The sequence below is a fragment of the Cherax quadricarinatus genome, chromosome 37, assembly GCF_038502225.1.
Source record: "Cherax quadricarinatus isolate ZL_2023a chromosome 37, ASM3850222v1, whole genome shotgun sequence".
Taxonomy (NCBI): Eukaryota; Metazoa; Arthropoda; class Malacostraca; order Decapoda; family Parastacidae; genus Cherax; species Cherax quadricarinatus.
In genome coordinates, this window is record NC_091328.1 from 6,360,504 (window position 1) to 6,376,363 (window position 15,860).

A 15,860-nucleotide genomic window follows, 5' to 3' on the forward strand; every position below is an offset into this window, starting at 1 on the left:
TGAACATAGAAAAGTGTAACGTGATGAGGGTATCAAATGATTTAGATAAAGAAAAATTGGATATCAAATTGGGGAGGAGTATGGAAGAAGTGAATGTTTTCAGATATTTGGGAATTGATGTGTCAGCGGATGGATTTATGAAGGATGAGGTTAATCATAGAATTGATGAAGGAAAAAAGGCGAGTGGGGCGTTGAGCTACATGTGGAGACAAAAAAATGTTATCTATGGAGGCAAAGAAGGGAATGTATGAAAGTATAGTAGTACCAACACTCTTATATGGGTGTGAAGCTTGGGTGGTAAATGCTGCAGCGAGGAGACGGTTGGAGGCAGTGGAGATGTCCTGTCTAAGGGCAATGTGCGGTGTAAATATTATGCAGAAAATTCGGAGTGTGGAAATTAAGAGGTGTGGAGTTAATAAAAGTATGGTAGGGGTCGTCCTCGAAAAGGTTGGAGGGAGGGGGTAAAGGAGGTTTAGTAAGCGAGGGGCTTGGACTTCCAGCAAGTGTGTGTGTGTGTGTTAGGAGTGAATGGAGACGAATGGTATTTGGAACATGACGAGCTGTTGGAGTGTGAGCAGGGTAATATTTAGTGAAGGGATTCAGGGAAACCGATTATTTTTATATAGCCGGACTTGAGTCCTGGAAATGGGAAGTACAATGCCTGCACTTTAAAGGAGGAGTTTGGGATATTGGCAGTTTGGAGGGATATGTTGTGTATCTTTATACGTATATGCTAAACTGTTGTATTCTGAGCACCTCTGTAAAAACAGTGATTATGTGTGAGTGTGGTGAAAGTATTGAATGATGAAAGTATTTTCTTTTTGGGGATTTTTTTCCTTTTTGGGTCACCCTGCCTCGGTGGGAGACGGCCGACTTGTTATATATATATATATATATATATATATATATATATATATATATATATATATATATATATATATATATATATTATAATGTACCGAATAGGTAAAATTTGTCATTTAGCAAGGAGTCATTTAAAATTAAATCCTTTTAAAAATTTTCTCTTATAAGTTTAAAGATATATTTTTTAATTTATGTTAATGTAAAAATTAATAATCTTACAAACGATTTCATTAATTTAATAAACTATAAAAATGAGTATACAAGAGTCTACACCCAAAAGCTCTTTCAATTAGCAAATATTCAAGCTGGCGATTTAACATTAAATCTTTTAAATTTAGGAGATACAAGAAACCTAACATTTACATATTGAGATTTAACCCTTTTTTAATTTACTAAAACTGAATAAAAATTTCTTGCTTCGTATGTTGTTACTGTTCCTAGTGACTGTCACTGGGGTTGTTGCAGTTCCTAATGACTGTCACTGGGGTTGTTGCAGTTCCTAATGACTGTCAGTGGGGTTGTTGCAGTTCTTAATGGCTGTCTTTGGGTTTATTGACGTTCCTAATGGCTGTCATTAAGGTTACAGTTCCTAATGGCTGTCACTGGGTTGTTACAGTCTCTAATGACTTTCACCGGGGTTGCTACAGTTCCTGACTGTCGCTGGGGTTGTTGCAGTTCCTAAAGACTTACTGGGTTGCAGATGCGTCGCAACCAATGTCGTCTGGCCAGTAATCAACACACTTCCAACGTGCACAGGGTTGACGCTACACGCTCCATGTTGGCTGTCTGCATCACTAACCTGCTCCTCAGCTTCCCTCACTCAGTTTTTCATCTTCTGGAAGATCCCTCGTTTAATTTAGATGCAACTTTTCACATATTATTTTCCACTCACTTTATTGTGGATCCCATAGTGTTCGTGGGTTTTAACCAAAGTTTTCGCCATCGTGTTGTTGAGCGGGTACGTGCGGGTGTGACCTGGATGACACAATGCTGCTCGTGGACCTCACCCATCTCCAACATCCATTCGTCCTCAGTCACAGAAACCACCGACCAGAAGTCCTCAGTCACAGTGTCCTCCGACCTGAAGCCCTGGATCACGGTGTCCTCCGACCAGAAGTCCTCCGTCACAGAAACCGCCGAGCAGAAGTCCTCGGTCACAGATCACCATCATCGTCTGTGAACTAACAACCAGCTGTACCAAAGATTCCATATGGTGATTTGCTTTTTATAAGCTGAAAAAGAAATACTCATCTCAGTATTGCTGTTATGCTGTGTTTTGAAAGTAGTAAGAATTCCATTAATTAGTGCTATTTTTCGTTTGTCACTGAGTTTGCAAGAGTGCCTGTTCTTACTGCCAAAGATGGTTTTGACGACTAGAAAGTAAAGAAAGTCTCTTAGCAAAACGAATAAATAAAGCTGTATCAGATATAAATCGTGTTTATATTGTATTAATCCTATCTATGTCTCTTTAAAACTTACATTAACAGCTAACCAGTTCTAACATTGTAAACTTGTATATCGTGGCACGACAGTCAACCCAACACAAGCCATACTACTCGTGGTATTTGTCAGGAAACACAAATGCCTTTTCTGACATGGGACTTAATCAATTAGATGAATGACAACCCACATATACACGAGGAAACACACGAGAACGATAAATTATATCCAGGGAAAAGCGCTAACCGCGTAGGGGTTATACAGAGCCTGGAGATTATTATAATCAAAAGGAAGCGCTAAACCACAAGGGCTATACAGCGCTGCAGGGCAGGGAAGGAAGCGAGGGTATCGGGTGACAATAGGGAGAGGGATGATTAGTAGGTTATGGAGAATAGCAGGGCAGTGGATAGTGCAGGGGTAGAGGGTAGTAAGAGATTGAAGTAGAAAGGGATGAGGGGAGTGCAAAAGGTATCATCATCAGAGTTTGTGGAGTAAATCAGTCGTCAAAAAGTCAATGAGAGAGTCCGGATTAAAGGAGGGTCCATCAGCAAGAAGGGAAGGTAAAGAGAGAGCAGCAGAGCGGAGACGACATTGGAGGTAAATTCTACGTGCTTGTTGATAGAGTGGGCAGTCTAACAGAATGTGGCTAACCGATACTGGAACCTGACAATTCTCACAGAGAGGAACAGGGCGCCTCTCCGTGAGATACCCATGAGAAAGACGAGTGTGGCCAATGCGAAGATGGGAAAGAGTAGTCTCCCAACCTCGACACTGATGACAAGAAGACGGCCAGTAACCTATACTCGGTTTAATAGAATGAAGTTTGTTACTGAGCAGATCAGACCAACGTTGTTGCCAACAGATGTGAAGGTGGGTAGCTATTACAGCAAAATAGTCCGTGAATGGAACACCTCTATATGAAACTGGAAGGTCATGTACTGCTGACTGCACAGCAGTGTCTGCCTGTTCATTGCCCTGTACGTTAACATGACAGGGACCCAACAAAACACAATATCTTTATGCTTGGTAGAGATACGAGGTAACCAAAGTTGGATACAGAGAACTAGGGGGTGAGGTGTATCAAATTTTCGTATAGCCTGTAAAGCACAAAGTCTGAAACAACCACAAATGATGACACAGGCATAGATGCAATACGGATAAGTGCTGCAAGAATGGCATACAATTCAGCAGTAAAAATGCTAGCCGAGGACAGTAAATGCTCTCGCATGACACTGTCCGGAAACACTGCTGCGAATCCGACACCATCAGAAGACTTAGAGCCATCTGTGTACACTGTGATCGCATGAGAATGAGAGCAGAAGTGGTCAAGAAAAAGAGAGTGGGAAGCTACCGTAGGTAGTTGGGCTTTTGCGCAAGGGAATGAGAAAGAACAGACTCGAAAAGCTGGAACTTCCCAGGGGGGTAGGGAAAAGTGAGATGCTACATGAACATAGAAAGGTGGTAACTGAAGGGAAGACAAGAGCGAATGTAGGCGAAGAGAAAAGGGACAGAGCAAACAGGGGCGACAAACAAATAATGTCTACTAACATTGGTGACTATTCTATATATGGAAGGATTGTGGAGATCATAAGGGCGAACATAGTAGCGAAGGCAATGGGCATCATGGCGATAGGACAAGGATGGAATATTTGCTTCAGCATAGAGGCTCTCAACAGGGAAAGAGCGAAAAGCACCAAGGCATAAACGTAATCCCTGGTGATGGATGGGGTTAAGGCTAAAGAGAGTAGCAGGAGAGGCCGCTGAATAGATCTGGTCACCATAATCGAGTTTCGATAAAATGAGGGCTGAATGTAGGCGAAAGTGTGTTCGACGATCAGCTCCTCATGAAAGATGAGCAAGAGTTTTAAGAAGGTTCAGCTGCCTATGACAAGTTGCCTTCAGAGAGGTAATGCAAGGTTTCCAGGATAACCTACGGTCAAAGAGAAGGCCTAGAAACCTGATCGTGTCACGTTCAGGGATACGTGAGCCATGGAGGTACAAAGGATGATTGGAGATGATAGAGCATCTAGTGAAAGTAATTTGGAGAGTTTTAGTACTGGAAAATTTAAACCCATGCATGGTGGCCCAATTGGAAACACGGCTGACCACATGCTGGAGAGAAATTGTAATGAGGTAACAGTCAGCGCCTGCACAAGCAAGAGTGAAGTCATCAACATAGTGATATGACCAAATATTGTATGGAAGAGAGGCCAAATCATTTATAGCAAGGAGAAAAAGTGTTGTGCTCAGAACACATCCCTGAGAGACACCTTCAGCTTGGACAAAGTCCGGGGAGAGCATATTATTAACCCAAACAAGGAAATGTCTGTCAAGAAGTTAAGGAAGGATGGTAGATTACCTCTGAGGCCTAAGGAGTGGGCTCGAACCAAAATATTATACCTCCAAGTTGTGTCATATGCCTTCTCCAGGTCAAAAAATATGGCAATAACTGAGTGGTTATTTGCAAAGGCATTACATATATACATATCCAAGTGTAGTAAGGGATCTACGGTAGAACAGCCCTTACAAAAGCCATATTGACTAGTGGAGAGACTGTTGTTTTTAAATACCACATTAAACGTCGATTTACCAGACGTTCCATCACTTTGCAAACTGCACTGGTAAGAGCAATGGGACGATAGTGTGAGGCATCATGTCCTGTAGCACCCGGTTTGTGGAAAGGGAGAACAATGGCAGATTTCCACAGCTGGGGAAGAACTCCTTGTGACGAAATGAGATTGAAGAGGTGTAAGAGGACTGAAAGGGCTGACTGATGTAAATGCTTTAACATACGAATATGAATGTCGTCAGGCCCAGCTTCCGATGATCGGCAAGCTGAGGGTGTCGCCTCCAGTTCCTGAAGTGTAAAAGGCACATTATAAGATTCTGGCAGATTCTCTGGCAGACTTTGAGGAAAGAAACTAGGGGCATACATGGAGCCCCTGAGAAATACAGACCAGATGATTACCAGTTTCAATGGCAACGTCAAGAGGGTTTGCTATATCAACACTGGCAACCCGCAGAACAGGAGCCGGGTCAGGGGAGTATTTACCACTCAGTTTCTGTACTTTTTTCCAGACTGCACTCAGAGGAAGCAGAGGTGATGGTGGAAACAATCTCGCCAGCAAGTGTGTTTAGCACCACAGATGACACGGCAAGCAACCACATGCTTCTGCTTAAAATCAAGAAGTCTCTCTGTGGTTCTATTGTACCGGTACCTGCCCCATGCAGCACGTTTCAAATGTACTGCACGAGCACAAGCAGGAGACCACCAAGGCACGCACTTCTGAGAATGCCTGCCCGAGGTTTGGGCTATAGAATGAGAAGCTGAGGTTAAAACTGAGGTTGAGAAGAGGTGTAAAAGCGCTCATCAATGGAGGACGAAGCAGTTAGTTGCGAGTAAAGGTCCTGATTTGCTTGATCAAATTGCCAGCGAGGGCTACGGAAAGGCGGTGAATATGAAGGAGAAGTAAGAATGATTGGAAAATGATCACTGTCATGTATGTCCGGGAGAACAGACCAGGTGAAGTCTAGCACATTGGAGGAAGAGCAGACCGAGAGAGTGATGCAAGAGAGAGTATGAGTATGAGGATCAAGATGGGTGGGAGTACCTGTATTTAAAACATGGAGGGGGTGAGAGGCGAGAAAATCCTAACTGAATGCCATGGGAATCGCAGTGAGACCCCCCCAGAGGATATGATGGGCATTAAAATTGCCAAGTAACAGTAGTGGAGGCGGTAAGGACGAAACAAGAAAGGCAACATCTGGGATAGATAATGCCCGAGAAGGAGAGTGATACAAAAAACAGATTGTATACCACTTTTGCTAGTGGATACGGGCTGCAGAGTAATGCAGCGAAGTATGAACAAACAGCTGATGGTACGGAATATCAGTGCGTAGAAGGGCACTTTCATTAAAAGTTCCATCAGAAAAAGGATCTGAAGAATACAATAAATTATAACCTGAGATGGGATAGATAACAGCGGAGTGTAATTTTGGTTCTTATAAGCAAACACCAACAGGGAAAAACCGGGAGAGCAACATCTGAAGCTCACCTCGATTACCCGAGGCTGCGGATATTCCACTGTAAATAGGCCATGATTGGTAACGATAAACATACTAGAAATCCGCAGTTAAGGGTACCTATGGACTAGAGGGGTTAGAAAAGTCCACATGTGGCGGCAGTGGAAAACGTTCAAGTAGCGAAAGAACGGAGTGCTGTGAAGAAATGAGTTGTGCAGATGGAGGAGAGGAACGAGAAGAAAAAGGGGGTGGATCAGTGTCCATTGATGGTTTAGTCCCTGCAATATATTCTGAGATAGCTTCAAGTGTTTCAGAATTCAAAGGTGTATGGGAGACAATATTGGAGATGGAAGGAGGAGGGTGAGTAAAGATTGGAACAGTAATGGACTGTACCAAAGCAGGGAAATACAAAAGGATGGAGGGAACTGGTGAAGTGTGGGAGGGGGCAGAAGAGGTAGAAAACCTGGGAGGTGGCAGAAGAGGAAGAAACTTGGGAGGGGACAGGGAAGGAAGGCCAAGTACAAGGAGGGTGAACCTCCACACATGTACGAGGGCCAGTGAGAGGGAAAGAACCAGTTACAGAGACTGGAAAAGTAAAATGTGGAGGTGGAAGAAGGGAAGGAGGGGTTAAAGGAGATTTGAGCATTGGGGATTTTTTTGAACTTCTGAGAAGTAGAGGGGCGATTGGGAGGTGTCGTATGAGGTCTTGTCGATACCGGGGTTTGTGAGGGAGAACACAAAGAAGTGAGAACAGGCTGAGGTGTTGAAGTAGGAACTTCTGAGCCCAGGGCAGCAAAAGAATTAGATACAGGAGTAACTATGGGAGGGGTAGCCACAGAGGAGGCTGCAAAAGATGGGACTCCAAAAGTGGGGGGACGTTTAGAAACACGAGAATAAGAAATACGGGGTAGTCTCCCTTGGAGGTGTAGATGAGAAACTGCCATAGCATAAGGGAGACCTTCCACCTCTTTGAGGCAACAGATTTCTCGCTCATTTAAGTAGACCTTGCAACGGCGAGAGTAAGAAGGGTGAGCCTCATGACAATTAAGGCAAGAGGGAGGTCAACTACAAGATGTATTAGAATGGTCGTCGGCACCACAGACTGGGCATTCGGCTATAGATCTGCAATATTTTGCTGGGTTACCAAATCGCCAGCAATTTCTACACTTTTGTGGTCTAGGGATCACCTTTCGAACTTGTAAACAATGTCCTGCTACATAAACAGAGGATGGGAGGTCACGGCTGTTGAAAGTTAATCAAGCCACATTGTAAGGGTATCGTCTCCACCCACAGGCAGTAAGGACATAAGTGTCCACTTTGAGGATTCCGAGATCTTGGAGTTCCAGCTGTTCAAGAATGTCATCGCCACATGTCTGGAAATTCTGTTGGACTATGGTATGGGGGCAGAATGACAGTACCACTACAAGAATTGAGGGAATGATGTTTTTCGATAGTGACAGGAATAGTATCAATATGTGAAAGAGAAAGATCATGAGCTTGGGTAGCATTCTGGACGTTATGATGCATGTACCGCTCTTGAGAGCATGAAAGGAAATATCTCTACCAACATTGCATAGGAGCGCCTTGCCAATACTAAGGTCGGAAAGATAGGCAGTAGAGGAAGTCGGTCGTAAAGAATTTAGTCCATTGTGCATTCTGAAACTGAGCGTGGAAAGGGAGTGCATGACGTGTTGGTCTTTTAAAGCTCACCAAAGTTCTCGCCCTCAATGACTACCTGAGAGTTTGCTCCATTCATTTACAAATTTTACTGAATTCAATTCAGTTCTTTATTTCAAAATTACTGTACATAAAGTAATAATCTGAAGTCTCATACGATGCACAGCATTTCGGGTTCTTATTCCTATCTTTGTTAGATACTTTCAATAAGTTATTTATATCCTCTATTTTCCCATTTTCCAATTTTACATTTCAGTCATATCCCCCACTAATTCTATGTCTTTCCAGAGTGCGAAGTCAGTAACTTCATCAATCTTAGTAGGAAAAGTTTCTGATACATGGAATCAACTTCGTCATCCTTTCTGCATACTTTCCAGCACATTTATTTCCATTCTGTAATATTGAGACAAGAATGTAATGAGGCTTTACCATAGATATATAATGTTGAGGCATTATCTGAAGACTTCTATTATTTATACTTAATGATATGTAACCAATAATCCTGTTAGCTTGACTGCAAATACTCATGCAAGATTGTCTCGTAAACATGACTCGCGAAATCGTAATGACACGACTGCAAACCATACCATGGGCGGGGTTAGAACCCGCGTTAGCCCAGTGGCTAATGCGACGGTCTGGAGTTTTGAGACTGATCGCGGGTTCTAACCCCGCCCGTGGTATGGTTTGTCTCGTAAAGACCAACCCAACTCCTAAATATTTTTTTCCCCATTTAGTTTCACTAATCTACACAATTTACCTTACAAGCACCATAACTATTTTCCTACCTGTAACTTTCTAGCGTTATCAGAAATTGGCTGGCGGTTTATTTTAGAGTGGCAAATATATGTCGCTATTTATTCCCGCATCTAAGTCATTTGTGAAGATTGCGAACGATAAGGATCCCAATACTGGCCCCTGTGGCACACCACTTGTAACGGGCCCCCATTCTGATTTCTCCCCATTTATGCACACTCTTGCCTATTTATCTGTCAGCCATGACTCGACCAAGATATTTTCCCCTCCTATGCCACATACTGCTAATTTAATCAGTCTCCTGTGTGGCACTATCAAAGGCATTACTTCCTCAAATACCTTAATAAAAAACAAGTTAGTAAATTAGTAGAGCAAGAACACCCCTTTGTAAAACCATGTTGAGATTCAATAATATATCTTTCAAGTGATGAATATGGGGAATACATTTTTGCTAATTTTACTGTAAAAAACCTTAAGACACCTATAAGAATCGGTGCCATTTACCGGATACCTCACACAAACATCCCAAATTTCAGTGAGAAATTAAAGTCACTAATAACAAACAGACAAATGAATAAGCACCACCTTCTCTTAGCTGGAGACTTCAACATCAACCTTGGCTTACTAGATGATCAGCCTGTAACTGATTTCATCAACAATATGAACAACACACTTCTCATACCAACAATAACTAAACCAACCAGGCTCATTGAGACAAGTGCAACCATAATAGACCACATATGGACCAATATACTAGCCCCCCTTAAATCAGGGATAATCACAGATAGCACTACAGACCACTACCCTACCTTCCTCCTGACAAACATTAGTAAACCACCACTTGAATACAACAAAGTCTCATTTAGACTCCATGACGAGGCCTCAATAAGGAAGTTCACAGCTGACCTAGAGATTGTTGACTGGCCTACAGAATTCTCCAAGGCCAATGGTATTGATGATTGGACAGACATTTTTCTTAACAAATTACTTAGACTATACAACAAACATTGTCCTATAAAAATGAAACAGATCACAAACAAACGGCTTGGTTGCCCATGGCTAACCAGCACCATTCTGAAATCCATTGACAAGAAACACCAATATGAAAAGCAATATAGACAGGGCTTAATACACAAAAATATTCTTAAACACTATTCATCAGTTCTCACCAAAGTAATAAAGAAAGCCAAACAACTATACTACTCCAGTAGATTCACAGACACTAGAGGAGATATAAAAAAGACCTGGAAAACACTCTCTCAGATTCTAGGGACCCACAAACTAAAAAAAACAAGAATATTGTCCTAACTAAACCTAATGAAACACCACTACATCCCACTGACACAGCTAACAAGATAAACGACTTCTTCTCAACCATAGGATCTAATCTCGCCAATAAAATCCCACATACCAATGCCCATGCCGGGGACTACCTAGATGGGAATTTCCCAAATTCCTTCTATCTTGCACCAACTGAGCCCTCAGAAGTCACCGAGATTATAAAGTCACTTAAAAGCAACTCAGGGAATCTAATGTCCCACCATTACTGTACAAGCGAGCGGCCCATATCCTTTCGCATGCTATTTCATTACTTTTTAACAAGTCACTAGAAACTAGCACCTTCCCGAAACTACTCAAGATGGCAAGGGTTACACCAATACATAAAGGTGGTGACCCTACAGACTTAAACAACTATAGGCCAATATCAAACTTACCATTGCTATCCAAAATCTTTGAGAAACTCGTGCACAGGAGACTATATTCATTTATAACAGCACAAAACATATTCAACCCCTGCCTGGAGTTTACCTGGAGAGAGTTTCGGGGGTCAACGCCCCCGCGGCCCGGTCTGTGACCAGGCCTCCTGGTGGATCAGCGCCTGATCAACCAGGCTGTTGCTGCTGGCTGCACGCAAACCAACGTACGAGCCACAGCCCGGCTGATCAGGAACTGACTTTAGGTGCTTGTCCAGTGCCAGCTTGAAGACTGCCAGGGGTCTGTTGGTAATCCCCCTTATTTGGATTCAGGAAAAATAAAAGCACTAATGATGCAATCATAAAAATGCTAGATCTGCTTTACACAGCATTGGAAAATAAGGAATATCCATTAGGAATTTTTATTGACCTAAGAAAAGCTTTTGACACAGTAGACCATGGCATCCTACTCCACAAACTTGACCATTACGGTATAAGAGGCCATGCGCTTGCTTATTTCAAATCTTACCTTACTAATAGGTATCAGTATGTCACCATTAAAGACACAGCATCAACAACACGGCCACTTGATACTGGAGTTCCGCAAGGAAGTGTCCTCGGTCCCCTGCTCTTCCTCATATACATCAATGATCTTCCAAACGTATCCCAACACCTGAAACCCATTCTCTTTGCTGACGACACGACTTATGTCATCTCTCACCCTAATCTTGCCACCCTCAACACCATTGTTAACGAGGAGCTGATCAAAATATCGACTTGGATGACAGCCAATAAACTTACACTTAACACTGACAAAACCTACTATATTATGTTTGGTAGCAGAGCAGGAGATGCACAAATTAACATTAAGATCGACAACACTCTAATTACCAGACATAATGAGGGCAAATTCCTAGGCCTATACCTTGACAACAACCTGAATTTCAGCACCCATATCCAACACATAACCAAAAAAGTATCCAAAACGGTTGGGATCCTCTCCAAGATACGATACTACGTGCCGCAAAATGCCCTTCTCACACTATACCACTCGCTTATTTATCCATACCTCACCTATGCTATTTGTGCTTGGGGATCAACTGCAGCAACACACCTAAAGCCAATAATAACCCAACAAAAAGCTGCAGTAAGAATAATCACTAAATCCCATCCCTGGCAACACCCCCCCCCCACTCTTCATAGATCTAAACTTACTCCCTGTTCAGTACTTCCACACTTACTACTGTGCAATCTACATCTACATGACCTTAAACTCCAATATCAACCTTGACCTAAAATGCTTTCTTGATAGTTGTGACAGAACCCACAGGCATACCACCAGACACAAACATCTCTACGACATTCCCCGTGTCTGACTAAACCTTTATAAAAATTCAATGTATGTCAAAGGCCCTAAAATCTGGAACACCCTACCTGAGAACTCTAGAAAAGCAGACACATTCATCACCTTCAAAACTACCATTAGAAAACATCTTATCTCCCTGATACACCCCATCAACTAACTACACGAATACCACCTGGTGGTTCACACTTACACTCACTCACCCATTTGACCATAAACAGAAATATTAATCTCAATCTTAAAATAATGAATCCTATGATACTCCAATACTGAAACTATGTACTGTGCCAAAACAAAAGCATTCACACTGCTAAACTCACAAACTAGTATTTAGTCACTTAGCCATAATACCAACTTACCTCATAATTTGTAATATTTTAAAATAAAGAATTAAACTAAGTCTGCCCGAAATGCCTAGCCATGCTAGGCGTTCTAGTGGTACACTCTGTAATCATTATTTAACTACATGTAAACCACGCAACAACCAAATTCTGTAAATTCAACATTGTAATCTTTATAGAGAATCAACTTTGAATTTGAATTTGAATATACATCAATGATCTTCCAAACGTATCCCAACACCTGAAACCCATTCTCTTTGCTGACGACACGACTTGTGTCATCTCTCACCCTAATCTTGCCACCCTCAACACCATTGTTAACGAGGAGCTGATCAAAATATCGACGTGGATGACAGCCAATAAACTTACGCTTAACACTGACAAAACCTACTATGTTATGTTTGGTAGCAGAGCAGGAGATGCACAAATTAACATTAAGATCGACAACACTCTAATTACCAGACATAATGAGGGCAAATTCCTAGGCCTATACCTTGACAACAACCTGAATTTCAGCACCCATATCCAACACATAACCAAAAAAGTATCCAAAACGGTTGGGATCCTCTCCAAGATACGATACTACGTGCCGCAAAATGCCCTTCTCACACTATACCACTCACTTATTTATCCATACCTCACCTATGCTATTTGTGCTTGGGGATCAACTGCAGCAACACACCTAAAGCCAATAATAACCCAACAAAAAGCTGCAGTAAGAATAATCATTAAATCCCATCCCTGGCAACACCCCCCCCACTCTTCATAGATCTAAACTTACTCCCTGTTCAGTACATCCACACTTACTACTGTGCAATCTACATCTACAGGACCTTAAACTCCAATATCAACCTTGACCTAAAACGCTTTCTTGATAGTTGTGACAGAACCCACAGGCATAACACCAGACACAAACATCTCTACGACATTCCCCGTGTCCGACTAAACCTTTACAAAAATTCAATGTATGTCAAAGGCCCTAAAATCTGGAACACCCTACCTGAGAACTCTAGAACTGCAGACATATTCATCACCTTCAAAACTACCATTAGAAACATCTTATCTCCCTGATACACCCCATCAACTAACCACACGAATACCACCTGGTGGTTCACACTTTCACTCACCCATTTGATCATAAACAGAAATATTAATCTCAATCTTAAAATAATGAATCCTATGATACTCCAATACTGAAACTATGTACTGTGCCAAAACAAAAGCATTCACATTGCTAAACTCACAAACTAGTATTTAGTCACTTAGCCATAATGCCAACTTACCTCATAATTTGTAATACTTTAAAATAAAGAATTAAACTAAGTCTGCCCGAAATGCCTAGCCATGCTAGGCGTTCTAGTGGTACACTCTGTAATCATTATTTAACTACATGTAAAGCACACAATAACCAAATTCTGTAAATTCAACATTGTAATCTTTATAGAGAATCAACTTTGAATTTGAATTTGAAGGTGACTTCGAACTGCATCTGCAATTACGGATTCCATTAATTTTCCCAAAATTAAGGTTCAGCCGAACTCCTCTCCCTCTTGTTACCTAATATCCCTGCATCCTTCCCTGCCCTGCTGCGCTGTATGACCCTTGTAGGTTTAACGCTTCTTTTTATTACAATAAGGCTCGACAGATTGGTCTATATTTGAAGCCAAGGATCTGTCTCCCGCCTTGTAAATGGGTATCAAATTTATTTCCACTTATCCAATACAATACCTGTTTTTAATGATGTTTGAGTGCACCTGGTTTGCCAAGTTCCTCCTTACGTTCATTTAGAACCCCTGATGCCGGGTGACTTGTTTGGTTTCAATCAATCAAGTTGTTCGAGGACAATGTCACGAGTGACTGATTTTACATTTGTCATTCTCATCCTGACCAGTATAGTTCTTGATCTACTGGATTTCATTTGTATCCTCTTGAGTAAAAACTGAGATGGGTGCAATTTTTGACACTTTTTCTTTATCACTAAAAGTAAGCCGACCCGAGTTGCATTTAAATGGCCCTATCATTTTTTCCCAGTCTTATGTTAAGCAAGGAATTAGATTTGTCCTCTTCCTTGTAACGAATCTGATTTCCTTCCATTCCCCCTGAATATAATAATGATTTATGTTACCTGGTGGGATCGAGGGTACGACGACGACTATACAAAGACTGGGTCTTCGTCTGCCATCCACCTCCATCGGCGTACCAGTTGATATTAGAATTCCCGGGTTCTGTTGTGAACGAGCAAGGTCTTCCCTAAGTTCCTCCTGGTAGGGAGGAGAAATGATAAAAGCCTTGGTAACCGATACTGACAAAGTGGTTAAAAAAACATGAACAAACAATAGGACATATTTATTAGAAAACTTTTGGGTCTTGGGACCTAGATCAAGGTTCCAGGACCGAAACATTATCTCATAAATAGGTCCTACTTTTTGCTCAGGATAGAGAAGTCCGAAAGTAATAACTCACACGAGTTTATCCTTTACAGAACACAGACAGACATGATACATTGTGTAGTAAACACTAATAAATTGAGGACCGATGAACACTGAATACCGTATTATTATTATTATTATTATTATTATGACATATGGGGAAGTGTCTGGGGAGTGAAGGACGTTTGAGACGTGAGGAGCACACTGATCTGATATTTAACCACAACCATCGAAAGGTTAAAAAGAAATAACAAAAAGTAGAACCAGAACAACAAAACACTGCGAATATCCGCCGTATATATTAGTACTATTTTTTTTTTTTGTTACCTAGGTTTTACCTTTCATGTTCTTGGTCGAGTCGTCTACATCAAGTTAAAAAAATTCAAATCAGGAATAGCTCATTAACCCGTCAACGTTAAAAATCATTAAAAGTTCCCATGGTCTAGGGAATGATTATTTAGTTTGATCCAAGGTTAGAGTAGCTCCAATTCCTTGGATGCAGAGCCCTTCAAAGATAAAGGCAACCCCCCTCCCCTGTCTACCCTTCATTTCCACTACTGGGGATACCCAAGTTCATCACTACGATATGTTAGTGATAAGCGTTGTGTTGTAAATGTCACGACAGTCAGTCGCTTGCCACACTAACATACATTGTACAAGAAAGTCATATACAACGCTGGTAAATTATTTGTATGTTTTCCGTTCGCCAGATTTATAAATTCAATGTTTCGCTCACCAGGAGAGTAAAATATATTAAGAGCTTCCTAACGTTGCATTTGTAACATTTTTATTTACTTTTGTCGGCATAATACATCTTGTGTGAATGTTTTATAATAAACCTCGTGTGATATAACACTATGGAGTTTAAATCTTATATAAATACACCTTGTCTGATACAGTACTAGTAAATGACCAGCTCTTTTTTTTTTGTACTAACATATACAGTCAGACATCCATGTACTGAGATACAGAGCAAGTGTAGCCTAGCTTCGTGACTACTGAATATTGTGAAGCTTTAAATGAACTGGAGATTTATACTAATTTATGACTAACAGAATTATTACAGGTTTTAAAGTAGTCCACAGCTTTATGACTTGTATTATCACCTTTCCCATTGTTTTTCAGGATCTGTACTTGTCCCAATAGATTTTAATTTGTATAAATTATTTACCAGAAGGAATAAAAAGACTATAGTTTGCAGATGCAAAAAAATATTAGCTCTAATAATAAAAGAACAATCTCTTCAAGATAACTTGGATAAATTAAGTAAACGGAA

General features: G+C 41.2%; 1 protein-coding gene across 1 annotated transcript; it reads left to right on the forward strand.

Moving 5' to 3' along the window:
- Positions 1-1,564: 1,564 nt before the first annotated feature.
- LOC138853692 (C-C chemokine receptor type 5-like) lies at positions 1,565-2,296 on the forward strand (the record flags this gene model as incomplete). Its single annotated transcript, XM_070091837.1, is given in 1 exon segment — positions 1,565-2,296. A coding segment is annotated over 1 exon segment (480 nt), but the record flags the coding sequence as incomplete, so codon positions are not given.
- Positions 2,297-15,860: the final 13,564 nt, after the last annotated feature.